General features: G+C 34.2%; 1 protein-coding gene across 5 annotated transcripts; it reads left to right on the forward strand.

Moving 5' to 3' along the window:
* The first annotated feature begins 261 nt into the window (after positions 1-261).
* LOC123314417 (tyrosine-protein kinase CSK-like) lies at positions 262-24,539 on the forward strand. Of its 5 annotated transcripts, XM_044899705.1 has the most exons (7): positions 262-385; positions 554-651; positions 711-851; positions 21,419-21,596; positions 22,273-22,408; positions 23,831-24,060; positions 24,121-24,539. In XM_044899705.1, the coding sequence occupies exons 1-7, from the start codon at positions 334-336 to the stop codon at positions 24,243-24,245; spliced, it is 960 nt and encodes a 319-aa protein (XP_044755640.1). In that variant the 5' UTR covers positions 262-333; the 3' UTR covers positions 24,246-24,539. The 5 variants fall into 5 exon arrangements, with proteins under 5 accessions (XP_044755640.1, XP_044755636.1, XP_044755639.1 ...); XM_044899701.1 differs by lacking the exons at positions 262-385; positions 554-651; positions 21,419-21,596; ... (1 more) ...; positions 23,831-24,060; positions 24,121-24,539 and adding an exon at positions 16,540-19,484; XM_044899704.1 differs by lacking the exons at positions 262-385; positions 554-651; positions 711-851; ... (2 more) ...; positions 23,831-24,060; positions 24,121-24,539 and adding exons at positions 4,517-4,561; positions 16,540-19,484.
* The last annotated feature ends 175 nt before the right edge of the window (positions 24,540-24,714 follow it).

The following is a 24,714-nucleotide window of genomic DNA, read 5'->3' on the forward strand; positions in this document are numbered from 1 at the left end:
TTTATATCTATATTGATGTTTGCAAAAGATAAGTTAAAGTTAAATTTCAAGTTCAGTACCTATTCTTTTTTTTTGCGATTTGTCAAAATTCTATGATTTCATTTATTTGAAATTCAAAAATCATCAAAGCAACTTTTGTTAGCAAATCTTTATATTAAAACTCAATCTATTATTAACTGCAAATAGGTGCAAATTGCAAATCCTAAACGAAAAGACGCAAATTGGAAATGCATTGTTTTTCTGCGCAAGAATGCAAGTGGGATTGAATAATTTAGCGACGGCGCAATCAAAAAATGTCAGTGTCATCGGACTCGTCAAACGAGTGTATCAAATATGTCCAAATTGTTATTGCTGGCAAAAAAATTCAATTGTTTTTACTTAAAAGGTGCATAATTTCACTTTCCTAAAACTGAGAGTGCCGTAGTAATTTTATTGTTTGATGGAAACTGCTATTCAGTGATTGGTGTTGTTTTGGCCTTATTGATCTGATAGTCACCCACCCTAAAACTTGTCAGATGCGAAAATGCTTTTGCAAAAATTGTTGTGTTTTTAGGACTAGCAACTGGAGAATGCAAACCATTCATTGTTGAAGGAATTCAAGTTGGTTTAATTCGCCCCGACGTGTTGCAGCAATTACTAAACTTTCCTGAGGTATTTTTCTCACAAGTGATGCTTCCTAATAAATATGCTAAGTGAAGGTTATTCCATAGGTATTCTCTGTAACATCCGAATATGTGGAGCTTAATCCAGCATTCAGAAATTATGAAGAAAGAACAATCAAAGTGGATGAAGTTCTGAGAAAGTTACATAGTGATCAGAAATTTGTTACTTTAAAGGGATGGAGAAATGAAGTGAGTATTTTCATTGACTCTTGAATGTTGGTAGAAATCTTGTTCTACTTGTTTGAATGAGGTTTGTGGAGTTATGCAAATTGTTTTGTACTGTAGTTTCACTTTCATTAGAGAAAACATTTGTTTACTCATACCATAGCTGAGCACTTGTAATTAGTACACCACCTTTTGAAACCCTGGCATGAATCTATTCATCATTAAATGTGAAAATTATTTGTTCCTGTGTTTTTCCCTTCGAAATCATTTGAGCAAGTACTAATCGACCCATTTTATATGCTTCTACATGTTTTTGGATACTGTGAATATTCCAATAATGACTATTTTTGATTGTTTAATCAATGGATTGGTTTCCATAGTCCTTTCAAAAACCATTATTATATTTGTTCATAAAAATTAAAAAGGAATAGAATGATTTTATAGTACAGTCTGATTTTATTGATAGCACAGGGTTAGTTACCTAAAAGGTTATCCTTTGCATATTCCATTCATTTGTATTATGTATTCATGTTCAGTACAGATAGCTTTTAACAAGAGGCATTTAAGGCTACATTGAATTAACAGCCACTTTCATATTCAGTTTTGAGTCCTTCAATTTTAATGCCTGTTCTCAAACTTTTTCACCTTGTGTGTATTGCAGCCTAAGTGTTCCCTTCTTTATTCCCGTTGATAAAACTCACCTGCGATAAAATTTATGAGAGCAATTCAAATTAGCTTGGACAGCTAGTGGCTTAGTACATTATGAATAATTTTCATTGATGTGATGTTTGAAAAAATTGATATGGTCAGACTGTATATATTATTGATTTCATTTGTTACTTTTGTACCTTTTCATTTTGATAATATTGAAGTTGATACTTTATGGGCATAAAAAATTTCTCTGTAGATCACAATGAAAATTAGTCTGGCATTGTAATTCCCTCAGTAATTCCACTCTGGAATTATATGAAATTGAATAAAATTCGGTAACATTTATTTTGATAATGATATTTACAATTGATCTCCCAGATAAACAGATTTGAAGGGCTGAAAATCACAATTAGGGGTTATTTCTGTCAAGTTTGGGTGTTAACTTGTATAATCCTTATTTTAGTACAATGTTTAACAATTAATAGTTTCACTTATCTCCAAGACTCAACATGCCCTAACCTGGTAGGTTGAAGATTCTTATTTAGAAAGAGAAATGACAAATCTCTCTGCAGACACTGCATTTGTATCATCTAACAAATGAAGTAGATCTTTTGCACTGCGATCCAAAATCTATTGTGCCCCCCTTCAGAGCTGTTCTCGCTACTACATAAGCTACTGCTCACTCTCAAGTTCTAGACTTCTTATGAACTCCGGTGTCTGGGATGATTTCAAGTTGTCAACTTTCTTGTCCAAAGCATTGTGATACCAGATTGTTTGGAGTTACTGATTACTGATTGCTGGGTGTGTTGGACGGATAAACCCAAACCTGCCACTGCGACCAAGCGGTCTATTGTAGCACACAAGCAAGCTCATAGAGCTAGATCTCTCCCTCTAGTTTGGAGTTTCTTCCTCTTCCCCATAAAATCACATGTCAGTTTCTGCTAGAGCTAGACCGATTATCATTAGCTTGAGGCGGCAGTGCTCTGTAAGTAATCTAGTAAGAAGTTGAAGCATATTCTACATCAGACACTTTTTAGATGATCTGGAAGTGCTTTTTCTTTTTCCTGGCCTCGAACACAAGGCCAATCAAAGGGGTTTGTGCTTCTTTCCTGGCAAATGGATTGGCCTCTTTGATACCCGAGGGATCTGGAACCCAGGCTAAACAGACCTTGTTATTCTTGCCTATTTCGTTTAGTTTCTTGACACCCCCATACCATCTTAGAATCGATGACATGAGAGCTCAATTCTTTAATTGCAGCCTGACGTTCAGAATGTAAAAGTAACATTTATGATAGTTTCTTACTAGGTTCATCTCCACACATCTTTCGATTTCGAATATTTATGCCTGAAAGACGCTTGGACAGCGGCTTGCATTTAAGATACCTCTGTTTACCATTTAATGAAAATTTGGGAAGTGGATTTCTTTTTCCAATCTACTTGTTTCTACTATTTATCATCTTCTTGTCACCAGGAAGATTCGCTGATGGGATATACCTGGTCAGAGATACCTGATTCCCTCATTATTCATAGCTTCCCTGGATATTCTTAGAATTCTTCATGAGTGTGAGATGTGAAATGGCTGGGCAGGTTCTCAAAGCTCCTGGGCTGCAAACACAGGCTAGCCTCTGTATTCTATCGAAGATTTTCCTTTTTTCTACTTCATCAGCTATCAAATGAAGTAACTTAAAGAAATATCAATTATTTTATTGAATAATTAGCTTAATTTTGTTGTTGCCTCAACTTTGAATTCTTTCTCTAACAAATTTTGGCTCACATGGTAAAAGGAGTTTTTACTACAGCAATTTAATATACAGAGTGAAGTATTACTCGATTAAATGTATCATATTTGTGAAAGGCAGTTAGCAGTTGGCTAACTCTCAGATTTAGAGTACTTAAAAATAATGCTGCAATTTGAGTGAACCCATCAGCTGTATTCCAAGTATTCTTCGTCTTCTAACATTTTCCCCTGATCTTTGCATCATTGCCACCCTAACTGAACTGTAAGAGAGAAATATACCATTATAATATGTTTGCCAAATCAAGGCACAAAACGAAAAAAAGCAAATTTTACAATCTGCTTTCTCGTCTTCGAAGTCTGATAGTATTTCGTCTCAATTTTTCGATTCCCCTGCTTGAAAATTAGGGTCAAGTCTCAGAACATTATAAGTTTTTTGTTTCGCGATCCTCTCCATAATTTCCCACAATATGTCGAACCTACGAGCTGCATAATCACATTTTCTGTTTCTTAATGCTTGTAAATTATCAACACCTGAAGGGACCATGAATCAATCAGCTAATGCATTTCTTGCACTTAATTCTATGTTTGGTTTACATGGAAATACACTCCTTTTACACCTATTACAATTTAAATAAGCGGCCCTATGCGTGTCTTGGTTGTTTCCCCTTTCCGGCAATTGTTCCTTCTTCTGTTTTTATACACGATTTGATTTGAATTCGTCGTAGGGGAAATATCTTGCTAGGGTCGATTCAGAGAAGTGTGATTGAAAATCCAGGGTATTTTATGGAAAAGTTTACATATCCATAGGTCCTTTCGTTGGCATAACAAGTATAGCACTTTCCTACACTCGATTTGTGTATTCGTTTGCTTATTGAATTTACACCAGTGTAGAGGAGGTGTAGTTTATCCACATCTCCTTTTGACTATGTGTAAATAAACTACACTTCCTCTACACTAGTGTAAATCAAATCGAGTGTAAAAAAGTGCTACACTTTTTATGCAAACGAAAGGACCTTTAATATGTTTTTCATTTTATATTTTAGAGTCAAGAACTAGTTGTGAACTTGATTTGTGTTTTTGTGAATAGTATACATTCCACATTGTTTCTCCTTATACTTCCTGGATTTAGCGAATTTTGAGCTGTCCAAGTAGCTAATTAATACACGATTCTGTTTTCGTTTCTAATGACAAAAATTAATCAGAATTCTATTGGCGGCGTGGAATTGCTATAAACAAATTGCATAATTTCCTTTCGTTTATCAGTAGTTCAGACGTCAATTGCTCGACTACAGCTTGTGATAAAAACGAATAGGTACCTACATATTTCAATTCCTCGTGGTGTGTGGTATGTATTTGAAATTCGCGTAGCTTATCGTCCGATAGATCTCAAGAGAAAAATATTTGAGCTGGAACTTTGTTCAGAATGACATTCGAAATAAATATCCGCTTTATTTTTCGTTGAGTTTGTTCATGGACTACTTTTCGATGGCCTTTCCTTACAACATTGAGAGGATTTTTGACTATGTTTGTCGCAGTTGACAATTTGGGCGTACCACAGGGATTTGTGTTGGGGCTGATGATACTTTTTCAATCGTGATAAGCGAAAAGTTGTTCAAAGAATTGCAGACTTCATGTCAACTATTGTTAGTGTGTTTTGTGGATTGGTGCAGTTTAAACATCATTATGATTAATATAAAGAAAGGAATGCATTCACTTAAAAAATGTAAACAGATGAGCATGAAACAAATTTGAAATATCTCCCTTTTATGAATGGATCATCTTCTTGAAATTATGCGATCTCTTAATTAAGAGGTTTTGGAAAGCAAATGCGGAAAAACTCTCGCTAAAATTTAATTACTCGGTTGAGTAATTTTTTTGTTGATAAATTGTGACTGCTTGATAATTGAATTGTTCCACAACTACATTGTGAGATGTCTTACAGTAGAAGCAAATTACTAGCAGGCCAGGAGAATCATCTTTTTTGTCCGATTTGCCTTAAAAAAAAATTAAATAGAATGAATTAAATAAATAGCGAGGCCAAAAATGCTCCAGAATGTGAGATAGAAGTTTTATGATATTCAGAACGGTCATGACTTATTTAATCACTAGTTTCAATATTATAGCAGGTTTGCCTACAACCCTATATGTTAAAACGTCTTTTCTTCTTCGTTCCTAAATGTTTCTGTTCTGTGAGCATTAGACTGCTGATAATTCTAACAGTTATTTGTTCAATTAGTCTCTTCCTCCTCGAATTTAGCGAAGCATGTCTTATAGAGATGCATGGTAATATGTGTACGTATACTTCAAATTTAATGGGAACTTATTCGGATGTGGCTCGCGTAGAAAGCTGTACATTATTATGGTTTTATTGACATTTCGATAGTTTTATGACGGAGATTGCGGAATGAACGGTACGGTTGATATTTTTCCTTCTACTCGTTACTGTGTACCTATCAAATGAAGGCTAATTTAGAAGAATTTCCAAGCGCAGAACCTCAACATGTTGCAATGAGTTTTATGTTGATATTTGAAATTTACTACATCGAAATGTAGGAAGCGATCGTTTTAATTGGTGTTTTTATTCGGGTGAGTGGAAAATTTCAGAATACTCGATTCATTTACGCCGATCGGCATTTTAAGAAGGAAGTCCAACTATAATTATTCACTGATATGAATAGAGACTTCCTCGGTGACTAAGGTCATTACAGTAAGGAAAATCCAACTTCCGATTGGCCATAATAATCGTTTTCATTACCCGAAAATTCATTGCTCACAAAAAATTAGGGAAGTTGCACATTTTTCGTAACATCTCCTTTTTTTTTTCTCAATTACGTCCAGTCTCATGATCAAACTTTAAGTCCCTTTAATTTTAAAGTTTTTTTTTCACACCTACCACGAATGACACTGAAGAAAGTTTTAAGCTTGAAGGGACTTTAAATTTGATCGTGAACATAAACTAATAAAGATTATAGGAACCTCTTCGTTGCGAAACAAGTTTTATCGAGTGTCCATGTGTGTCAGAAATTCGCTTTTTAACAGTCTATTCCGTTTTCAATAAATACACTTGTGTTGGACATGTATTTGTGTGGACTTATATTTGCACACTTATATGTGCAAATATAAGTCAATTTTTTGACTTCGGTGAGAAGACAGCCTCTCAGCACTTACAGTTAACGTCTTGGAGATGCCGCAGTTATTTCAATTTCCCTAAGCGCAGTCAGAATATGTCTCTATGAAGTCAGTTTAACATTGAGGCGCTTGTTAAGAAGATCGCGAACACAAGCGACAAAAATAAGATTCGCAGTGAAGTGACAAGCCTAGATATGGCCATTTTACTGAGTGTCGACGAGCACGAGTATCGAAACATCCACTTATACGAAGAAACTACTGCTCTGTACAAAAAGTCCATAATTTACTTGTTCTGGATGATGCACTGCTACGTAAATCCCACTATGTGATTACTCCTAAAGAAAACCAGGATATTCCAAGTCTAGCATTACCTCCAAGATCCCCTGACCTAAATCCAATCGAGCACGCTTGGGATCAATAACAAAGAGCCTCTGATGGCCACATACCACAGCCGGAAACGGTTCAACAGTTTCGAGATCTTTCACAAAAGCCTTGGCAACAAACTGAGCAATAACTTAATGGAAAGCACGCAGAAAAAATGCCAAGCTGTTATTGAAACATTCAGACTTCGGTTTTTCGCAAAATTTTATACTTCTTCAAATATATTGTGTTTTTGTTAATGTGGATACATCTTTTCTTTGTAATTTTATTATTTCAACCTGAAAAACTACACATAATATGGATAATATTTCAAATGGAAATGGTTATTGTGGGTTATATTGTATCTACCAAACTATATCAGGTAGAAATTTCGTTTCTTGACAAACAATTTTTCCCTTTGCAATTCCTTTAACACATGCTAAATTCCTATTCTATTTCTATTCTATTTCTTCGTTTGAAATATAATAGACGTCCATACCTTTTCCAGATAGTTTATAGTGGAAAAACACTGAAAACTCTCATGATGCGCCAGCCGTCAAAAAGTTTTATTTTTAACTAAAGCTTATGGGTCTTCAAATATATGTATGTATGAAATGGTGTAACTGCTTCTACACCACTCTTTTATGTTTCTGACATAAATGTGTCGGTTCGATCATGTCAATGATGTCGTCATTTTTTCCTGTTACTGCCGTTTTTTAGATGAGGAGCTAAAAAACTTATTTGAAAGTCGATTAAGTCGAAATTCATTTTATCACCTCCTTAAGGTAGTGAAGAAGCACTACTTATCTCCAATTACGCGATTGAATTCCTCAAAACGTTCTCTACGGTTTGTTTAAGCCACGCTTAACAATTGAACAACTCTCACTAGTGAACACATACAACAAACATACAAATATTGAAATAACAGGTCTTTTCGATGCTACACTCGTTGCTACACTACACTCTGTTCGTTGTAAAATCGTGTAGCACTGTAAAGTTCAAAATTATTTCCTGTCATCCACTAAACTACATTGACTTCGAGGGAAGTGTCCTTTTACAGTATACACAGTCTTTCCTGGGAACCGAGTCATCATCGGAGGCTAAAAGTTTGATGAATTCCCTAGAGCAAGGATTCAGACAGTTTTATTTCATGTGAACTGAACATTTTACAATTTCATTTTAGGCAAAGTGTAGTTAAATTATTTTATCCACTTTGTTGTAGTTTGTTCTATGGACTTAATCTACATACATAAGATCATTCCTAAAATAATATTATCTATTATTTTATCTTTATCAATATTTTTAAACATGACATAACATTTGAAATTGACCTAGAGCAGTATCGAACAGAGTGTCACACTACTCTGGTCAGAGCTTTCTGCTCTTGACTGCACGGATAATCCAGTGCAATGTAGTGTGATTGCAGTTCAGTATAGTAGGTACACTGTACGCAATTTACAATACACTATGAATGCAAATGTATCGATAGACCTAATATCATAAAATTTTTGACAAAATTCTTCGCATTATATAGACTTTGTGGAGTAAATAGTCTCCATAAACAGTATTTCAATACCAAACGCAAAGTATCATGAAGACTATATAGATAGAGGATACTGATTTTACATATTTTGTACATTTCAAGTTAAAATCTGCAACAAATTAACTTTACTCTCAATTAAAGAATACGCTTTTAGTTACCATTCGTTGATGTTTTTCTGTTCGTCCTGTTTAATTAGAGCATATAAAATTAGTTTTCGAAAGGCGGGGATTGCACAAAGAGAATGTTATATTTAACTTAATTAAAAACGGTCGGTTGTAACGGAAATATTTCGGTAACATGAATCCTATACTCTTATTTTCATTGCACGGCGTATATGAATAATAATGATTTCCGGGATATGAAATAGAATGGGAATAGAAAAAAATCGCAAATGAAAAATTGATCACTATTCGAACAGACTTGAATTCGAATATCGATTAATATGCGAATATTGGATTTAACCCTTAATAACCTGAGTTTCTATGATTATTCTAATTGAATAAAACCCCTTTATTGGAGTTTACAAGACAAAAACAACTCAATTATTGTTTGAAAAATGTATAGTTTTTGAGAAAATTTGTGTTACATATATGTAACGCTAATAATATGGAGCTAATAGCTACAGTTACTGAGAAATAAAATAGAGTTGCCAGTGAAATTTGCGTTACATAGGTATGTGTAACACTAGGTTATTATGGGTTAAGCTACTTTCCTGCATTGTGTGCGGATAAACGTCATCTTGTTGCTATGGATTGAATAGTTCTCTAGCATCAATCAATATAAGTGACACCTTTCATGTAATTTCTTAAATAACATAACTCTCGGGAAATTCGAATCCTAATTGAAATGAAATAAAATTTTGTATACAACACGTGAGTTATAAATGTTTATTTATTCGAAGAAATAAATCTACTCTCCCTTCGGGCTGGTGGGTTAAAGTTTTTTTCTCATGGATAAATCATTTAACTCACTTTGTATAAATAACTATTATATTTCGTTTCTTCATTTTCAAGAATTCAGAAGATATTTATTCAACCAATAAACTAAAAGGTTCATTGCCGGAAATGTTAACCGAAAGTATTAGATTGTCGCATAATCTTGAATGAATGAAGCAGTATGTTTCGAAGAATCTGTGAATTCTTTTGCGTTGTCCCACTTTTCACACATGGAATTATCTGGCGAGAAAGATTCTATTGATTTTACTTCAACGCGAACTTGACATTCTATCTACTTCACGCCATTGATATTCCTATCTATAGTATCTGAGGCGGAAAGAGCATTTCTTTCACGGATATAATAGAAAACTGTTCATTTTAGGATTTAGATTTTAACCGCATTGTCGCTGATAAAAATTAACAACATCCTACATGGAGAACAATGGTTCGACAATAATTGTTAGTTATTGAAAGGCTTATTTCGAAGAGTTGCTTCTTCTTCTGAGGTCCTTTCTTTTCGCTCAGATTTTTTGTGTGTGGTAGAACGCTCAGCAAAGAAAAACCTATGTCACCTGGTTTAGCCGGTTTACAGATGATTCTCAACATACCTAATGATAATAATAAAGATCAGAAACTGATTGGCATACCTTGCATACCATGATTATAGGTACATCGACATATTTGCGTCAACTACTAGTTGACTTCCGGAAAGTTGTTTCCCAAGACAGAAGGCTTCATCATTGCCATCCAGGATCAAGTGATTTTAACCATTATATGAAATATATCGCCAAGGATACATCAGTGGCGGACGATAGCTGTCGTTATGGCATTAGCAGGGGATGACAGGAGTTCGCAAGCACGGAGTGCCAGGATAGACATATTGCTTACACCAAGAATTGGCAATGGAATACCAACTTCTAAGGTCAAGAAAGGTTCCTTATTGCAGTTATTCTGTATTGAAAAATGATTATCGATTGAAGCTCTAACATCGAATATGTTCGATACCATAAGAACGGGCAGATTTCAATTCAGAATAGCTTTTTGGCAAGCATTTTTGCTGCGTAAAAAAATTGGAGTTGATCAATGGTTGTGGCAACGTCGTTTTGGCATTAACGCAATTCCAAGTATACCAACCTTACCCCATTCTAGTTACAAAAACTTAAGAAAATTCATCATCATCATTGCTGTATCCCGTTACCGGGACTAAATCCACAAAAAGAAAAAAAATTAAGGTGCGAGCAGACTTGTAATTTCTTAGAGCTAATTGCGACTGTGTGCCCTCCTGTGACTGAAGAGACCCAACCGAGACCTGTAGATCCTTCCACACTCAGGGCATGGAAAGTCACCAACCAGATCTGGCCGCCGCTGTATCCTTCTCGAGTCTCCATTATAACTGTGTACCAATGACCTCCACTGTGACCTGTCCAAAGCTAGTTGTTCCCAGTTATGATTGGCATTAACTGATTTTAGGGATTGATGTAGTATATCCTTAAACCGCTTATACTGGCCTCCTGGTTTTCGGGCTCCCTCTGGGTATTCGCCATACAGAGCTATTTTGGAGAGTCTTGTGTCTTGCATCCTTAGAATGTGACCGCTCCATCTGGGTTGGGCCCTCGTTACTTGAGTCTCAATTGTTGTACAACTCGCGCGTTGCAAGACTTCTGCATTCGAAACTTCGTGGAACCATCTGATGTGCATTTTCTGTCTTAGATGACGTTGTTGCGTTAGTTCAAGCTGTTTTATGTCGCATGTATGACGTCCAGCTTTCGCTTCCGTAAAGAAGCGTTGCGAGGACGGCTGCTTATTCCATGACCAACCGACTGCTTTTATAAAAGTGAATGGAGCATAGATAGGCACATTGAAAATATTTCAAAATACAAAGATCTCGAGGAACAAACTAGGAGACAATGGATGCTAAAAGATATTGTCATCTACAGGCCTGATACTGAAGAAACTACGAAAAAATTCGAAGAAAAATATCTATGGTCATGGTCACCCTGAAACCGGAAAAGTTCTGCAACAGAGCTTAATCCTTGTGATATCTGGGATATCCTTCCGTCTACATAAAATATTGTTTAGTGTAAATGAAAGGAAGTATGCACACTATACCTCACATATTCCTTTCCAAACTGCTGGGAATATCCAAGAGAAAATTCTGAGGAGGAAAATTAGGATGTATGCAAAAATGTTATATGTTAGGTTATTAGTATGTCCACTTTGGTTGATGCGTTATGTGCTTGGTGTAGTATGACACTTCCTGATATGGAATCCCATAGCTTCGTTATTTCCGGTGAGAATATTAAATGGTAGTTTGAATATCACTTCGGATGGAACAAAATCAATGTTCCACAGTAATCGGTTAGGTAATATGAGTCATCTATGCACATACAAATGAGCGTTCCATTATTTAACATAAATTACCTGAAATGATATACGTATTCGTATTCCCGTTTAATAAGTATTACAGGGTGTATTTGAAGGTGAGCCCTTTTTTCAACAGAAAGTAGAACTGGTCAAAATGAAGCGAATGAATTTTAAAAATGACATGGTTGAAAAAAAAATTGAAAATGATTACTGAAATAGATCCTAATACGACCCCAGACCGTTTGTTAGCTGCATTATCAAAGCAAAGCAGTGGGAAAAAACTTATCTCCTGATTAGACCATTTCGTTTAGGATATTGGCTCGTTCGATATTTACGTGGTAATAAAAATGGAAACTTAGGATTGCCTAATTGTTCTCATTATTTTTTAGTAACTTCATGATTTTATGAATTGGCTCATTTCGATACCAACTGACAGAAGAGACTCAGGACACAAGTGTAAAAAATAAAATAATACTTCAAAATCTCACCAATCTCGTCTAAATTATTCACGAATTTTTTTACAATGGGCATCACAATCTACTTGTTCGAACATTCTATAACAATCGTCGTAAAAATGGGATGAAATGGGGAAATATCATAGTACTTTTTCAACATAACTAACACTAGCACTTTTAAGAGACTGCCTCAGTTTTCTACATTTTTTTCACCCTAAATTGCACGATACAACAATTATGATTCTCTCAAAAGTGACCTGATGCATCTAATCCGATGAACTTGGTACTGAACCATTCTTTGTCCAGCCATATGTTTATGTCCCACACTTGAAATTCAATGAAATTTTGTCGAACTTCTAGGGGTTGTATCTCGGCCGTCTTGGATATTTTATGTAGACAATTTTTGGTTAAACGACTTATTTTGACTTTCTGTCGAAAAAAAAGCCTCAACTTTGAAAACATCCTGTGTATACCAATTAAAATATTCAGGAAAGAGCTTATTTCTGGAAAATATTGGGTGTTGGAATCAATTCGTGATCACAAGCGTCAAAGATTCAAGTGGGCAATGGAGCAGGTACACTAGCTAGATGAAGAGTGATTACTATTTACTGATGATAATGGACAGTCATATAGATTCCACCAGGTGATAGCTGCTAGAGGAAACCAAGATCCCCCGACCTAAATCCAAACGCTTGTGATAAATTACAAAGAGTCCATGATGCCCACTAGTCCACTGACCATAACTCTTCAACTCTCCGATATCTTTTCCCACAAATTTGAAAACAAATTGAGCAGGGTTTTCTCAGTAACTTGGTGCGGAAAGTATGTACAGAAGATGCCAGGCAGTTATTGAAGCACGTAGGTTTTTTTCTGGAGAAAAAACAAATCAATTTATTCAATATCAAGAGATTTCTGTTTCCTTAAGAGGGATATGCAACACTGTTGCAGGAATCTGTATACTTTCTTTTTGTTTATGCCATTCAAACTGAGATGCATCTCTCAACAATGGGTTCCCAATTAACTATTCCCAACTTCAGATTTCTTTCTTAATTGATCATAATCCCAGAAAACACTTCTGTTGTGGTGTTTTTCCGTTCAAATTTCAAATAATTCACACCATTGTTTGGATACAGTGAATACAACGTGTATTGTATGTATACAACTTATATGACTCATTTTCCATTCGTAACGCGAAATAAAACGCGAAACTCGAACAAGTTCGACAATTTTCTAATTCCGTCTTTTTAAAGCACCCATTCTACTATTATTTTGTACCGTATCTGTATCAGCCAGACGAACGATAGACCGCGTTTCGCTAGGCATTTGCTCGTTTCCCGTTTCAACCAAATTCAAATTCGGACCTTTTATTTTCACGGTAGCGATAGTACTTGCATGAATATAATATGGCCGCACAAATTTTGATGATGCATGTGGTATGCTCGATTGTTCGTTATGATGAATAGTTACTGTTGTGCTGGAGTTTTGCTTCGGTGATTTTTGAATTATTCATAAGTTGTCAAGGTTCATGTTACATCGCAAGATTTCATCGGCATGTACCGAATTATTAGGTGAGAACAATTATTTCGATTTGAATGTTATTTATTAGAAAAATTGATTGCTAATGTTGTACGACGTGGGTGAAGTAACAATGTTACTTCAGGTAAGAGGATGTTGGATGAATTATTTTTATTTACCAGAATGATCGTTATATTAACTTTACTATTCGGTCGATTGGTAAACAGAATGTAATTTCGACGCAAAAGTAAACTAGTACAAATTATTGAAGGTACGTAACATATACCTGGGAACCATTCGGTAATTATTATCAAGGTGATGTGATTTTTTTTATGTACTGAATTAAATTAATTGACTACGTTAGAGGAAAAAACATGATTTTTTATCGTCCTTCCATGATTTTTCCAGCGAAGAGTGATTTTCAATGTTCCATGAACTCTGCCAAAGCAACTATTTATATTGTAATGATCATGTGGAAACACAGGACATATTATTATGATCAGTTGCATCCTTCTAAGTTCATTGAATCGAACTGACGTTACAAATGGAACAGTTCTGACAATAATATACCTCACAAAATCCAAAATTAAGTGCGTTCAATGCTTAAGATAACTCTGTCGGTATATAGTAACTTCGTAAGCACCGAGTGGGAGAAGAATCAGCTGATTAAGAGGATTCGGAAAATGCTCTAATTACCCAAACCGCTGCGACTCGAGGGCTGGGAAAGAAACCAAGCGAAAGTTTAATAATCAGACCCTGCCAAGGTCACACTCTAAACCCTAGAGCCAGATCGGAAAAAACCAAAAAAGCCTGAGAAAATTAAGATTTCGTTTACCAAAACCAAATCTGTACAAATTTAGATCAGTTTGACCAAGAAGATATAGAAAAGAAGTTGAAATTCGGTTCAAAACCGATTGGAAGGGTCATGACGTAGAAGGGGGCAACGTCCAGCTCAATTGTAGAACTTGGTCCGTTAGCACCGATGCATCATAGACAGTTATAAAGAAGATAATTTATAATAACTTCAACTTTTGTGCCAAAACGTTTTTATGTTATGAATGAATCACTGGAAGTGCTTGAGAGGCTTTCAATAGTTAGTCGAGTTAGTGAATGATAATTAAATTTATTGCACGGCACCGAGTAACTTTTTGACAGCTACGCCATTGCGTGCTAGTGTGACGTGGCTTGTGGCGATAACGAAGGGATCTGAGTATTTCCGAACTCCTATTGCGCCTCTTTTCTATTCCTTCTTGAAATTGAAGTTTGACAAAAGTGACGTCAGCGTCGATTACTGACAGGGGTCGGTATTACCGATTCGACTCATAGAGCAAAGAGTTGTCTTTTTGGTCTCGGTATTTATGAAAAGAGTTTTTAAGGCAAATCGGCCGAAAAGGTGGATCTCTTGTGCTAATAGTTCAACATTACTAAACTGAAATAAAAAAAATTAAATTATCGACATCAAAACAAAGTTTAAATACCTGGTTACCAAATATTGCTGGAAAATTTCTGTGTTTTATTCATTGAAATGAAATACTTGTTGATAAAATATATAGTTTGAAATGGAATAAAAATTCTACAAGAATATAATCAATCATGTGAGGAGCTTCATGCTCAAGATTTCATTTCCTCTATGCTTATGTGCCAAAGTGCTGGATGCAATTTTCCACGTCATAAACTTTCTACATCTACTTGAATATGTATCATTCTTATGATTGTTGCAATATACGATTACTAATTCTTTGCTGATTTGGTATTAATGTGATGTTCAAATAATAGGAAGCCAACATTTAGTTTCACTGTTTTTTCTTGACTTGAGCTTTCGATAATTTATTTTATCTTTGTCGGGAGAACTACAATCAAACAATGGCTAGAAAGTAAATTATCGAGTAATGAAAAACTAGTTAAACTAAAAAGATTTCCTTCTGTTGATCATCATATTGTTGAAGATACATTATACCCTGCTATCAGTCATTCCCTTAAGATGCTTTCCTTTTTTTTATCATATTGTTGAATATACATTATATACCCTGCTATCAGCCATTTCCTTCACCTTTTTGCATTGATATGTTGGGATTAAGCAGCAATCCTTATGTATTACGTCATATTGAGTTGCCTGTTCATTAACTATCTGACATTACTTACACTAAAACATATTTCACATTACCATTTCGTTTGTAATATATCTGAATACACTTATATTGTATATAACAGTTGATTTATTTGAAAACAATAGTTGATATATCTATTGAGAATGCGAATCCAGGGGGTGTCTTCTAACAGGTTCTTCTGTTGATTTAAGAATCCTTATTTTACTAACATACCTGAATATAAAACTAGATTTCATTTGGGCCAACCCATCAATAATTAATCAAATATTGGAAAAATTTACGAATACTTCTCTCTCTTTCACGAATTTGGGCAATAATTATTGAAATCAGTTTTTCCTAGGACGTCCTGAAGAGACAGTGGCTCGGATAGGTCGATTTTCATTAGAAATTTGCCATCCTTCAAATAGTAAATAGGCATATGCATTAAATAGATCTATGATTTCGAGAAAACGTTGAGTGTAACATTTTTTTAATCAACGTTTTCAATTTTTCTTCACAAAATTAAAGAGTCGTAATTCACTATATGACAAGGCAAATTTTCAAAAACCAACGATCAGTCTGAGTATTTTCTTTTCTTGAGGTCATGAAAATATGGAAATTCAATCCACGCTGATGGCTCGTAGTATATTTGTATTCAAACTGGTGTACTGTGCATACGTCAATTTTGTGTCGGAAACCGGTCATATTTGTTTTACAATATCGGTGATATTGATTCAACTAATTAATTTCAATTTCCTCGAATTATTCCATTGATAATGAGGATCCTGAACAGTGCAGTTATATCCAGAAATTGGAAATTCCCTTAATTATTGCTGGGTGAAAGGCTTTATATCCTAATGATTAAATTCAGTAATTTAATATTTGAAATTTTAATCGAACACGTTCCAATATAGTTTTTTCATTCGTATTTGCAGATAAACGTGTTAAAGAGCGCGTGAGATATGACAAGTCATAACTCTTCGTTTACACAGAGGTACAAACCCTACATTTTTGACCAGTACCGACAACCTGAGGGTGGCCAGCAATGGGAACCGGCCCCGGAAAGCATCCCACCTATGGTTCCTGCCCGAGGAATAAAAAAAAACTTACAAAGCGATACGTCCCCTCTAACCCGTAGCGAAGACGCCCCCTGGATAGCTCCTGGTGAGATTCCAATCAATAAAATGGATAATAATCTCATGCATGACACCAACTTACTGTTAAGAACCGAAAATAACATGAACATCAAAAATGAAGATTTGCACGATAGACGTGATGTGAATACTAATTGCCTGATAACCCCCCTGAGACTCAATCCCAAATATAGCCACATGCCATGGTTCCATGGTAAAATCTCTAGAGAAGAAGCTGAACGGGTGTTACATCCACGAACTGATGGCTTATTCCTCATAAGAGAGTCCACCAACTTTCCAGGGGACTACACACTATGTGTATGTTTCCAGAATAAGGTAGAACATTATAGAATTAAAACTCAAGATGGAAAGCACACTATTGACGATGAAGAATTTTTCGATAACCTAGAAAAGTTAATACAACATTATAAAATGGATGCCGATGGACTGTGCACACAACTCGTCAAGCCACTACACGTGGACGATTTATGTATAATTCCCGAACAAGAGTTAGAAATTTGCGAGTCTATTGGAAAAGGTGAATTCGGCGAGGTCATGTTAGGAAAATGGAAAAAGAATAAAGTTGCGGTGAAAGTTTTGAAAGATTCCAGCGAGGCTGAGGCAATACTTATGAAATCTCTACACCACGAAAATCTCGTCAATTTGTTAGGTATTGTACGGAAAAAAGATCTCTTATATTTAGTTACCGAATTTATGAGCAAAGGAAATTTAGTCGACTATTTGAGGTCAAGAGGAAGATTACACGTTACCAAAAGAGATCAGATAAACTTCGCCACCGACACAAGTGCAGGCATGGAGTATCTCGAGAAGATGCATGTGGTTCACAGGGATTTAGCAGCGAGGAATGTGTTGATTGCAGAGAATGGAATGGCGAAAGTTTCGGATTTCGGTCTCGCCAGGGTAGATTTTTATGCGGGTTCTGAATCTGCAAAACTACCTATCAAGTGGACCGCGCCGGAAGCTCTTAAATATAACAAATTCTCAAACAAGTCTGACATGTGGAGTTTTGGTATATTACTATGGGAGATATATTCTTTTGGTAGGGTTCCTTATCCGAGAATACCCCTCGTTGATGTGGTAAAACACGTCGAAAAGGGATATAAAATGGAAGCTCCAGAAGGTTGCCCTCCTGAAGTTTACGAAATGATGAGGCAGGCTTGGGATTTGAACCCTGATAATAGGCCAACGTTCCACACAGTTAAAGGTCAGTTAACTATTCTGAAGCAACAAACTTTATGACTTTGAAAGTGTTAAATGTGAAAGTGAAGAAACACTTGAATCGTGGTATGATTGATCTTCTCTATCAATAGTTCATTGAAGTGAAAATGGTTAGTATAAGAAAATCATCTGTTTAGATACTCCGCTCTAGAATGAAGTTTTCTAAATTTTATTGAATATTGCTGATGTTTCTGAAACATGTCCTCATTCAGTGCGAGATAAATACTCAAATTTGAAAACTCTTATTCAATATTGTGAAGTACAAAAGTCACAGAAGATACTGAACTATTCGATGTACTGTTACTGTGATTGATGAGTTTTCTATTCAAAGTACAAAATATCTACTTTTTAATGATACTTTTTTATTTGTTATTGACAAACAAGTACAAATTTGATGATAATCATGAAATTTGAATATGTACAATCATGATTCAATGAGTGAATAATCTATTACTTAATCATTTCATTGTATAATATATTTATATAAATTTTATAATTCTACCATTTAAAACAATGTTGAATATGGAATTGTATTTTGTTGTTGAAAGAATTTTTTTGAAGCATCAGCAATTCGAAATTTTTTTTTAACATGACATATTGTCATTAAAATTAATACACCGTTATTAAAGTGGACTCATAAACATAATATAAGTAATTTCATTATTGAAATATCAAATCACCTAGAAGAAAGCCTCAAGTTGTAATTTCTTAGGTATAAGAATAACTCAAACTGTCCATTTCACTTTGCTGTAGTTCAGAGCTTATATGCTATTCCTTTATTAAAGGACTAAATTTTTATTTCATACATCTCAAAGAATTCAACACAAACTTGGAAACCTAAAATCTTTTGTTAATATTGAAAAAAAGATGAAAAATTTAATTTTCTTTCAAAATTATTAAAATCAAAAAAAACTTTTGATATATCTATGGTGTTCAGTATTTAGCCTAGTGTAATTTAATATTGATTTTTGATGTAGAATGTTTGGGGTCACAAACGATATTCATTGAAGAACACAAATTTAAGAATTATTGGTTGAATTGTCGTCAAATGTATTAATACTATTCAATAGATCAACTAGATTTTTATATCGAATTTCTGTTTCTTAAAATGAAAGAAGTATACTGTAATTTTGTCATGAATCCACAACAAGTAAGTCTGAACCAATGGGAATACATAAGGAAAATGTAATTTTTTGTTGTTATATATCAGCCTTAGTGTGGTTCAGAATAGGTCAAAACTGACGGAACTGGCGCAGATACCGTTTGCCAATTTTTAACAAGGTACTGTGCTTGTATGTGACCGTTCTGAACCACTCTGCTAATAAACAGCTATTGTGTTTATTGTAAATTGTTTTGTACATTCAATTTTTAAGAGAGTATTTTTCGAATAGTTTTATTTATATTTTTGACCTTGAGATTTATTTAACTGTGTGACTCTCTTTGCTACTGTATCTAAGCTGTTGTCTTTTTTCATTAAAATAAAATAATATATTCCTTGAATTCTTCAAGTAGCTCTTTTACTTTTTATTTTTGAATGTTTTCATACATGTACATGAAGTGTGAAAATAGCCTTATTTTTAACGTCATATATTTCCAATGTATGACATAGTATCATGGCTGCTTTTGTTCTTTCCTGTAGGGCTAGGCCATTAGATATGTGTCAGTACGGCTAGCAGAGCTTCAGCAAACCAGTGGACGCAAGTATAATGTACCTAACATTCATTTATGCGTCAAGTTTTGATTTGGATTCCGACTTCCGACATTTTTCAAAACGACTACGTCTCCAAGAATATGTGCAATTATTTTTCATTTTAGTTTTCAATGGACAATGATTTGATCTTTTAAATCAAAAACACTCTATGTTTGAACTATCAACTATAAGTTTGATGAGACATTTAAACACCTATGGTGCTGAGAATCTACATGAATAATCAGTATTTGATATACTTAGTACTAGATTCAATTTTTTTTTCAATATTGAATTTTTTAGGTGTATGTAAAAACAACATACAATTATTTATAACAAACTATATTCATGAGTGTCTGTTTTATTTATGATGTTGCCAGTTTCTTCCGAAATGGTCCATTAACATCATTACAGAGTGTTTTCAAATGCGTGTTTTTTTTTCTCACAGAAAGTAAAACAGGCCAAGATGACCGTTTCATTTATACAGAACTTTCTCAAAATGACCTAGAAAAATGATAGATTTTTTAATAGATCCTAATACAAACCTGGATCGCCTAAATTATCGGAAAGATAGTAGAAACACTTTATCTCGCTATGACTGAATCAACCATATGATTTAAAATATTGGCATCTTCGTTTTTTGAATATAGATGAAAATAATAACAATTAAAATTGATATTCAGATTGAGCAAATTTTCGTGAATTCATAACTTTTATAACAAGTATGTTTGGAAATTTCGCTAGATTTACACTTTAATATAAAAATACTTCATATTCACTTTGAACTTCGAGTCAAGTTCATTGGGACGGGCCATTATAGAATCGCGTTGGACTTCGGGGATGATAACTCCGCCATCTTGAATTTTTTTTAATTGGCCGTTTACGAAGAAATGTTTGATTTCTATGTATCTTCTGTGACAAATAAAAGACTCGCTCATGGGAATTCGTCACACAAAAACCAAAAATTATTTTCATCTGTAGGTATATATCTTATCAAGCTAATTCGACTAAGGCCCGGTACTTTCACGTGCGAATAAATAAATTTATTCGCATTTATTAAGTCTTATTCGTAAGAATAGTAAAAATGCAGTCTTTTCACTTTCAGATAGTGTTATTCATCGAATAAATCTGTCATTGAAACTTAATTAGAAGAGTTTATTTGTCATAGATCGATTGTTGGTATGTCATTATTGGTTGAATAAAATTTATTCGAAGGTGAAAGTACCCGGCCTAAATGACAGAGTGCTTTAGGAAAGTAACGAATAAATTCATTATTTTTGTTTTACAAATGCCTTTTTTGACATACGACCCATATCTGTTACGTTATCGATTTTATGTATTTATCTGACAATAATACAAACCATTATGGCCGCCAAGGCACAACCGTCTATAGATTCTTTAGAAGGCTATGGCTAAGGCAACTGTTGGGCAACCATAATTTTGGACAATGTGTTAGTACGTAAAATGACACGCTCAATTCATTCAATTGGCAGGGTCAAAATTGGGTGTTGCCATTTAAAAAAATTATCGATGACGTCACAGATATGGGTTGTATGTCTTGAAGTCCCGTTTCTTAAAACAAATCAACGTTTCAACAATAATTAATTTATTCGTTACTTCTCGAAATCACTGCAAAGAATATAATTTGATTCATTTGATGAAATATGGAAAAACATGGAATATGGAGTTTTCCATTTTTCAAATAGTTTTCAAATTCTATGGTTTTGCCAATTGTTTTTTAAATTTTAATTCCAGTGTTATGAAGTTAAGAGACACTTTAGCTCTAGCAGTTTACTCCAGATGGACCGATGTGCCACTTGCTTATTTGGAATAATGAATTATGGTGTTGATATCACCGGCTATGTGAAACACCCAACGTTGGGTATATGCATTTGGTTTCAAAAAAGGGCTGCAGATAAGCAAACTTGGCCAGGTAAGAGCTAATCTACATATTAGAATTTAAGAATAAAAGTTGAAGAAAACTTTGTAAAATTCACTTTCAAATTCAATTTTTTATTGATATTTGCATTTGCTAAAACAGCAGTTCTGTCATTTCAGAAGTGCAAAATCGGCAGGTATACTAGAAAAGGTCGAAAATGTAATCGATCCAACCTTGAAGTGAAAAAATCATTCGCACAATGAAAAATCTTATGCGTGAGATATAGACGTCAAAGATCTGAGTTTATCTTCTGAAATCGTCTTGTGGGACCTTTTTATTGAGAAAATATTGTAGATTCCTAATTCATGCATCGTAGAAAGAGCTAGAATACGACAAAATTCTATAAATTTCATCAACAATTCTAAAAGAACTTAATTTGACACCATTGGAAAACCATTTTCCACATACATCTAGCAATAGATAAATTTGATAACACGTTAAAGTAAATGTATTTTAGTTTTAGACGAAAAAAATATTATTCCTTGAAATGTTTTTAATACGAAAAAGTTCATAATATGGGAGAAGTATGGTTTTAACAATAATTCAGTATTGAAATATGAAAAATGAGGACTTTGTGACCAATTTATTATTTGCTTGGAAATTCATCTGGGGGATCTTGATTTTTGATTTAGATGGTATATGGAAAATTTATAGATTGCTTATGTCACAGGTTATTGGGATAATATGGTTGGAGGAGGACTGTCGGTTGGTCATGGAATATTAGAAACGGCACTCAAGGAATCTCAAGAAGAGGCTTCAGTTTCTAGAGAATTAATGAAGAATTTAGTTAGTGCTGGTTCAGTATCGTGAGTATTTTTCTTTCGAAGTTTAGACGAATAAATAATTTTCATCCATTTATATGTATATACATACACTGCTCAGCAGTTGATAGGGATCATATATCAATTTCTCTGCATTCGTGTCTATTGTTAAGTTATCTTGAACATCTGTTAAACATGTGTTTTTTAGGAAAAACTGGGATATATTTTAAATTGTTTATGTCCTATTTTTTATTTTATTATAGCTCTCGCTCTCTGAAATCGACTAGTTGTAGTAGACTGCAGATGGTAGCATAAAAAACCATGTTGCATTTGTTGTTAAATCTTTTTTTCTCCTGTTTGAGTACATGACCATTTCAATTGACAATAATTGAAAGAATGAAAGAAATATCATTTGGCTCCTGTGCAACTTGACCAAATCATATGGCGAACACAGGAAGAGTATTCTCAGCTCAGCGAGAATTGCCGCTTGCAGCAGCTATTGGCGAAAATCTCATTTTAATTGGGATAGGACTCGTCTTGGTCAGAAAGCTCATGATATTGAAAGGATGGACTGGGCATCTCGCTATACCTACGTTAATTCCATTGAGCATGACTGGATAGAGTGTCTAGAGCTAGACAATTGTCCAACTCAAAACAATCGATCAACAATCTGGAGCATCTTTCTTACGCTTTGCTGAATATTTGTACCAATTTGTTCCAAAATTTTCATCGCAAGTATTCCTAGAAGGGTACAATGCTTGAGACGAGCTCGTTGACCAACCAAGTACTAGCTTTACCGAGATTTTCAATGTTCTATTTATTTAATTTGTTGTTTTCTGTTATTTTCATTTTTTTTATGAAACTTTTCATTCTTTTTTCTCTTCTGAAAAAAAAAGAATATCCACTAATACTTTGGTATTTGAACAAAATTAACTTCTTGAAGAGCGAATATTCCTGAAATGAATTGATTCCTATCTATTGTTGAGCAGTGTATTTAAGTGGCTGTTTATTTGGTATTGCTCGATATGAAAGATGTTTTTATATCTGCAAAAAATTGGAAACAATACATATTTACGCTAATTGCTGAATATTAATTGGACAAAATTATGAATAGGCAAAAATCATTATGCCAGTTGCATTGCGAATGTCATTCTTTTTGTTCCCGTGCGTTTTTATGTACTTCACCGCACCCATTTTACTTTTGAAAGTGTCACTTTTTTGCACTAGTGCAGTAGAGTAAATTTCTTCCCGGTTATTGACGGAAAGTGTTTTTTCACCACTTGTTCAGGAAATTGATATTTTAGGAAGTGAAATTAGTGGAAGGAAATGGAGGAAAAAATCGTATACCAAATAATGTCGTCATTATATCACTGCTCATGCGTAAATTGTCCTGAGAAAATAACTATTCCGGTCATTTTGTATATTCCAATAATTATTCATTAGATGTTGCACCTTCTTGTGTTCTAGATTTTTTTATGAATCCCAGAGAGGCCTCTTTCCTAATACAGTATTTGTTTTTGAAATCGAGCTACCCTTAGATTTCAAGCCAATAAACTCAGATGGCGAAGTGGATGAATTTGAGCTCCTACCGGCAGCAGATGCTATAGATAGAATTTGTTCTTCAAATTTCAAAACTACCAGTGCTCCTGTTGTTCTTGATTTCTTGATTAGGCATGGTATAATCAATATAGAAAATGGTGAGAAATTCTCTAACAAAATCGATTGCAAATCATTCTAATGATTTATTTCTGATGTAGAAAAAGAATTGCTGCGAATTATCGAGCTTCTTCATGTCCCGCTACAGACCCTTTACAATAACGATATAACCAAGAAACTTTCACTTGGAATAAAGGAGAATGGAGAAAGTCAACCTGTTGAGTAACATTGATGAATACTTATTTAACTCTAGATTTAATTTTTAAGTGAAAAAAGCGGAAGCCTTAATTAATTTTTAATTTATTTGTTTAGAAGTAGGTAGCAAATTGATGAAGATGTAATTTTTCGAGAGCTTAGCCTTTATTACTTTTGATACCGTTAGTTAGTTCTTATAGATTTTATAACTTATCAAAAGAAGTGGAAGTTTTCGAGTACCATATACTTGCAACATGACCGTTTTATATGTATTTACTCCGATAGATTATACAAACAATATTCAATAAATCGGATGCATCGAAAATGAGCTTATTATTGATCCTTTGTATATTTTGTGCGCAGTGGCGGATTTACAATTTCTGAGGCTCTACATGCTTAGAAACGTTTTGGCCCCATTACCTACTTTTCCATTTCTTTCGAAACAAATTCTCAATGGCAACTTGTTTTTTTCAAAACATTACTTAATGTATATCAAATAT

Source organism: Coccinella septempunctata, chromosome 5, assembly GCF_907165205.1.
Source record: "Coccinella septempunctata chromosome 5, icCocSept1.1, whole genome shotgun sequence".
NCBI classification, from domain to species: Eukaryota; Metazoa; Arthropoda; class Insecta; order Coleoptera; family Coccinellidae; genus Coccinella; species Coccinella septempunctata.

Bases quoted from the DNA above. Each gene is read 5' to 3' on its own strand.
- LOC123314417 (XM_044899701.1), top strand. From the start codon at position 16,567: ATGACAAGTCATAACTCTTCGTTTACACAGAGGTACAAACCCTACATT.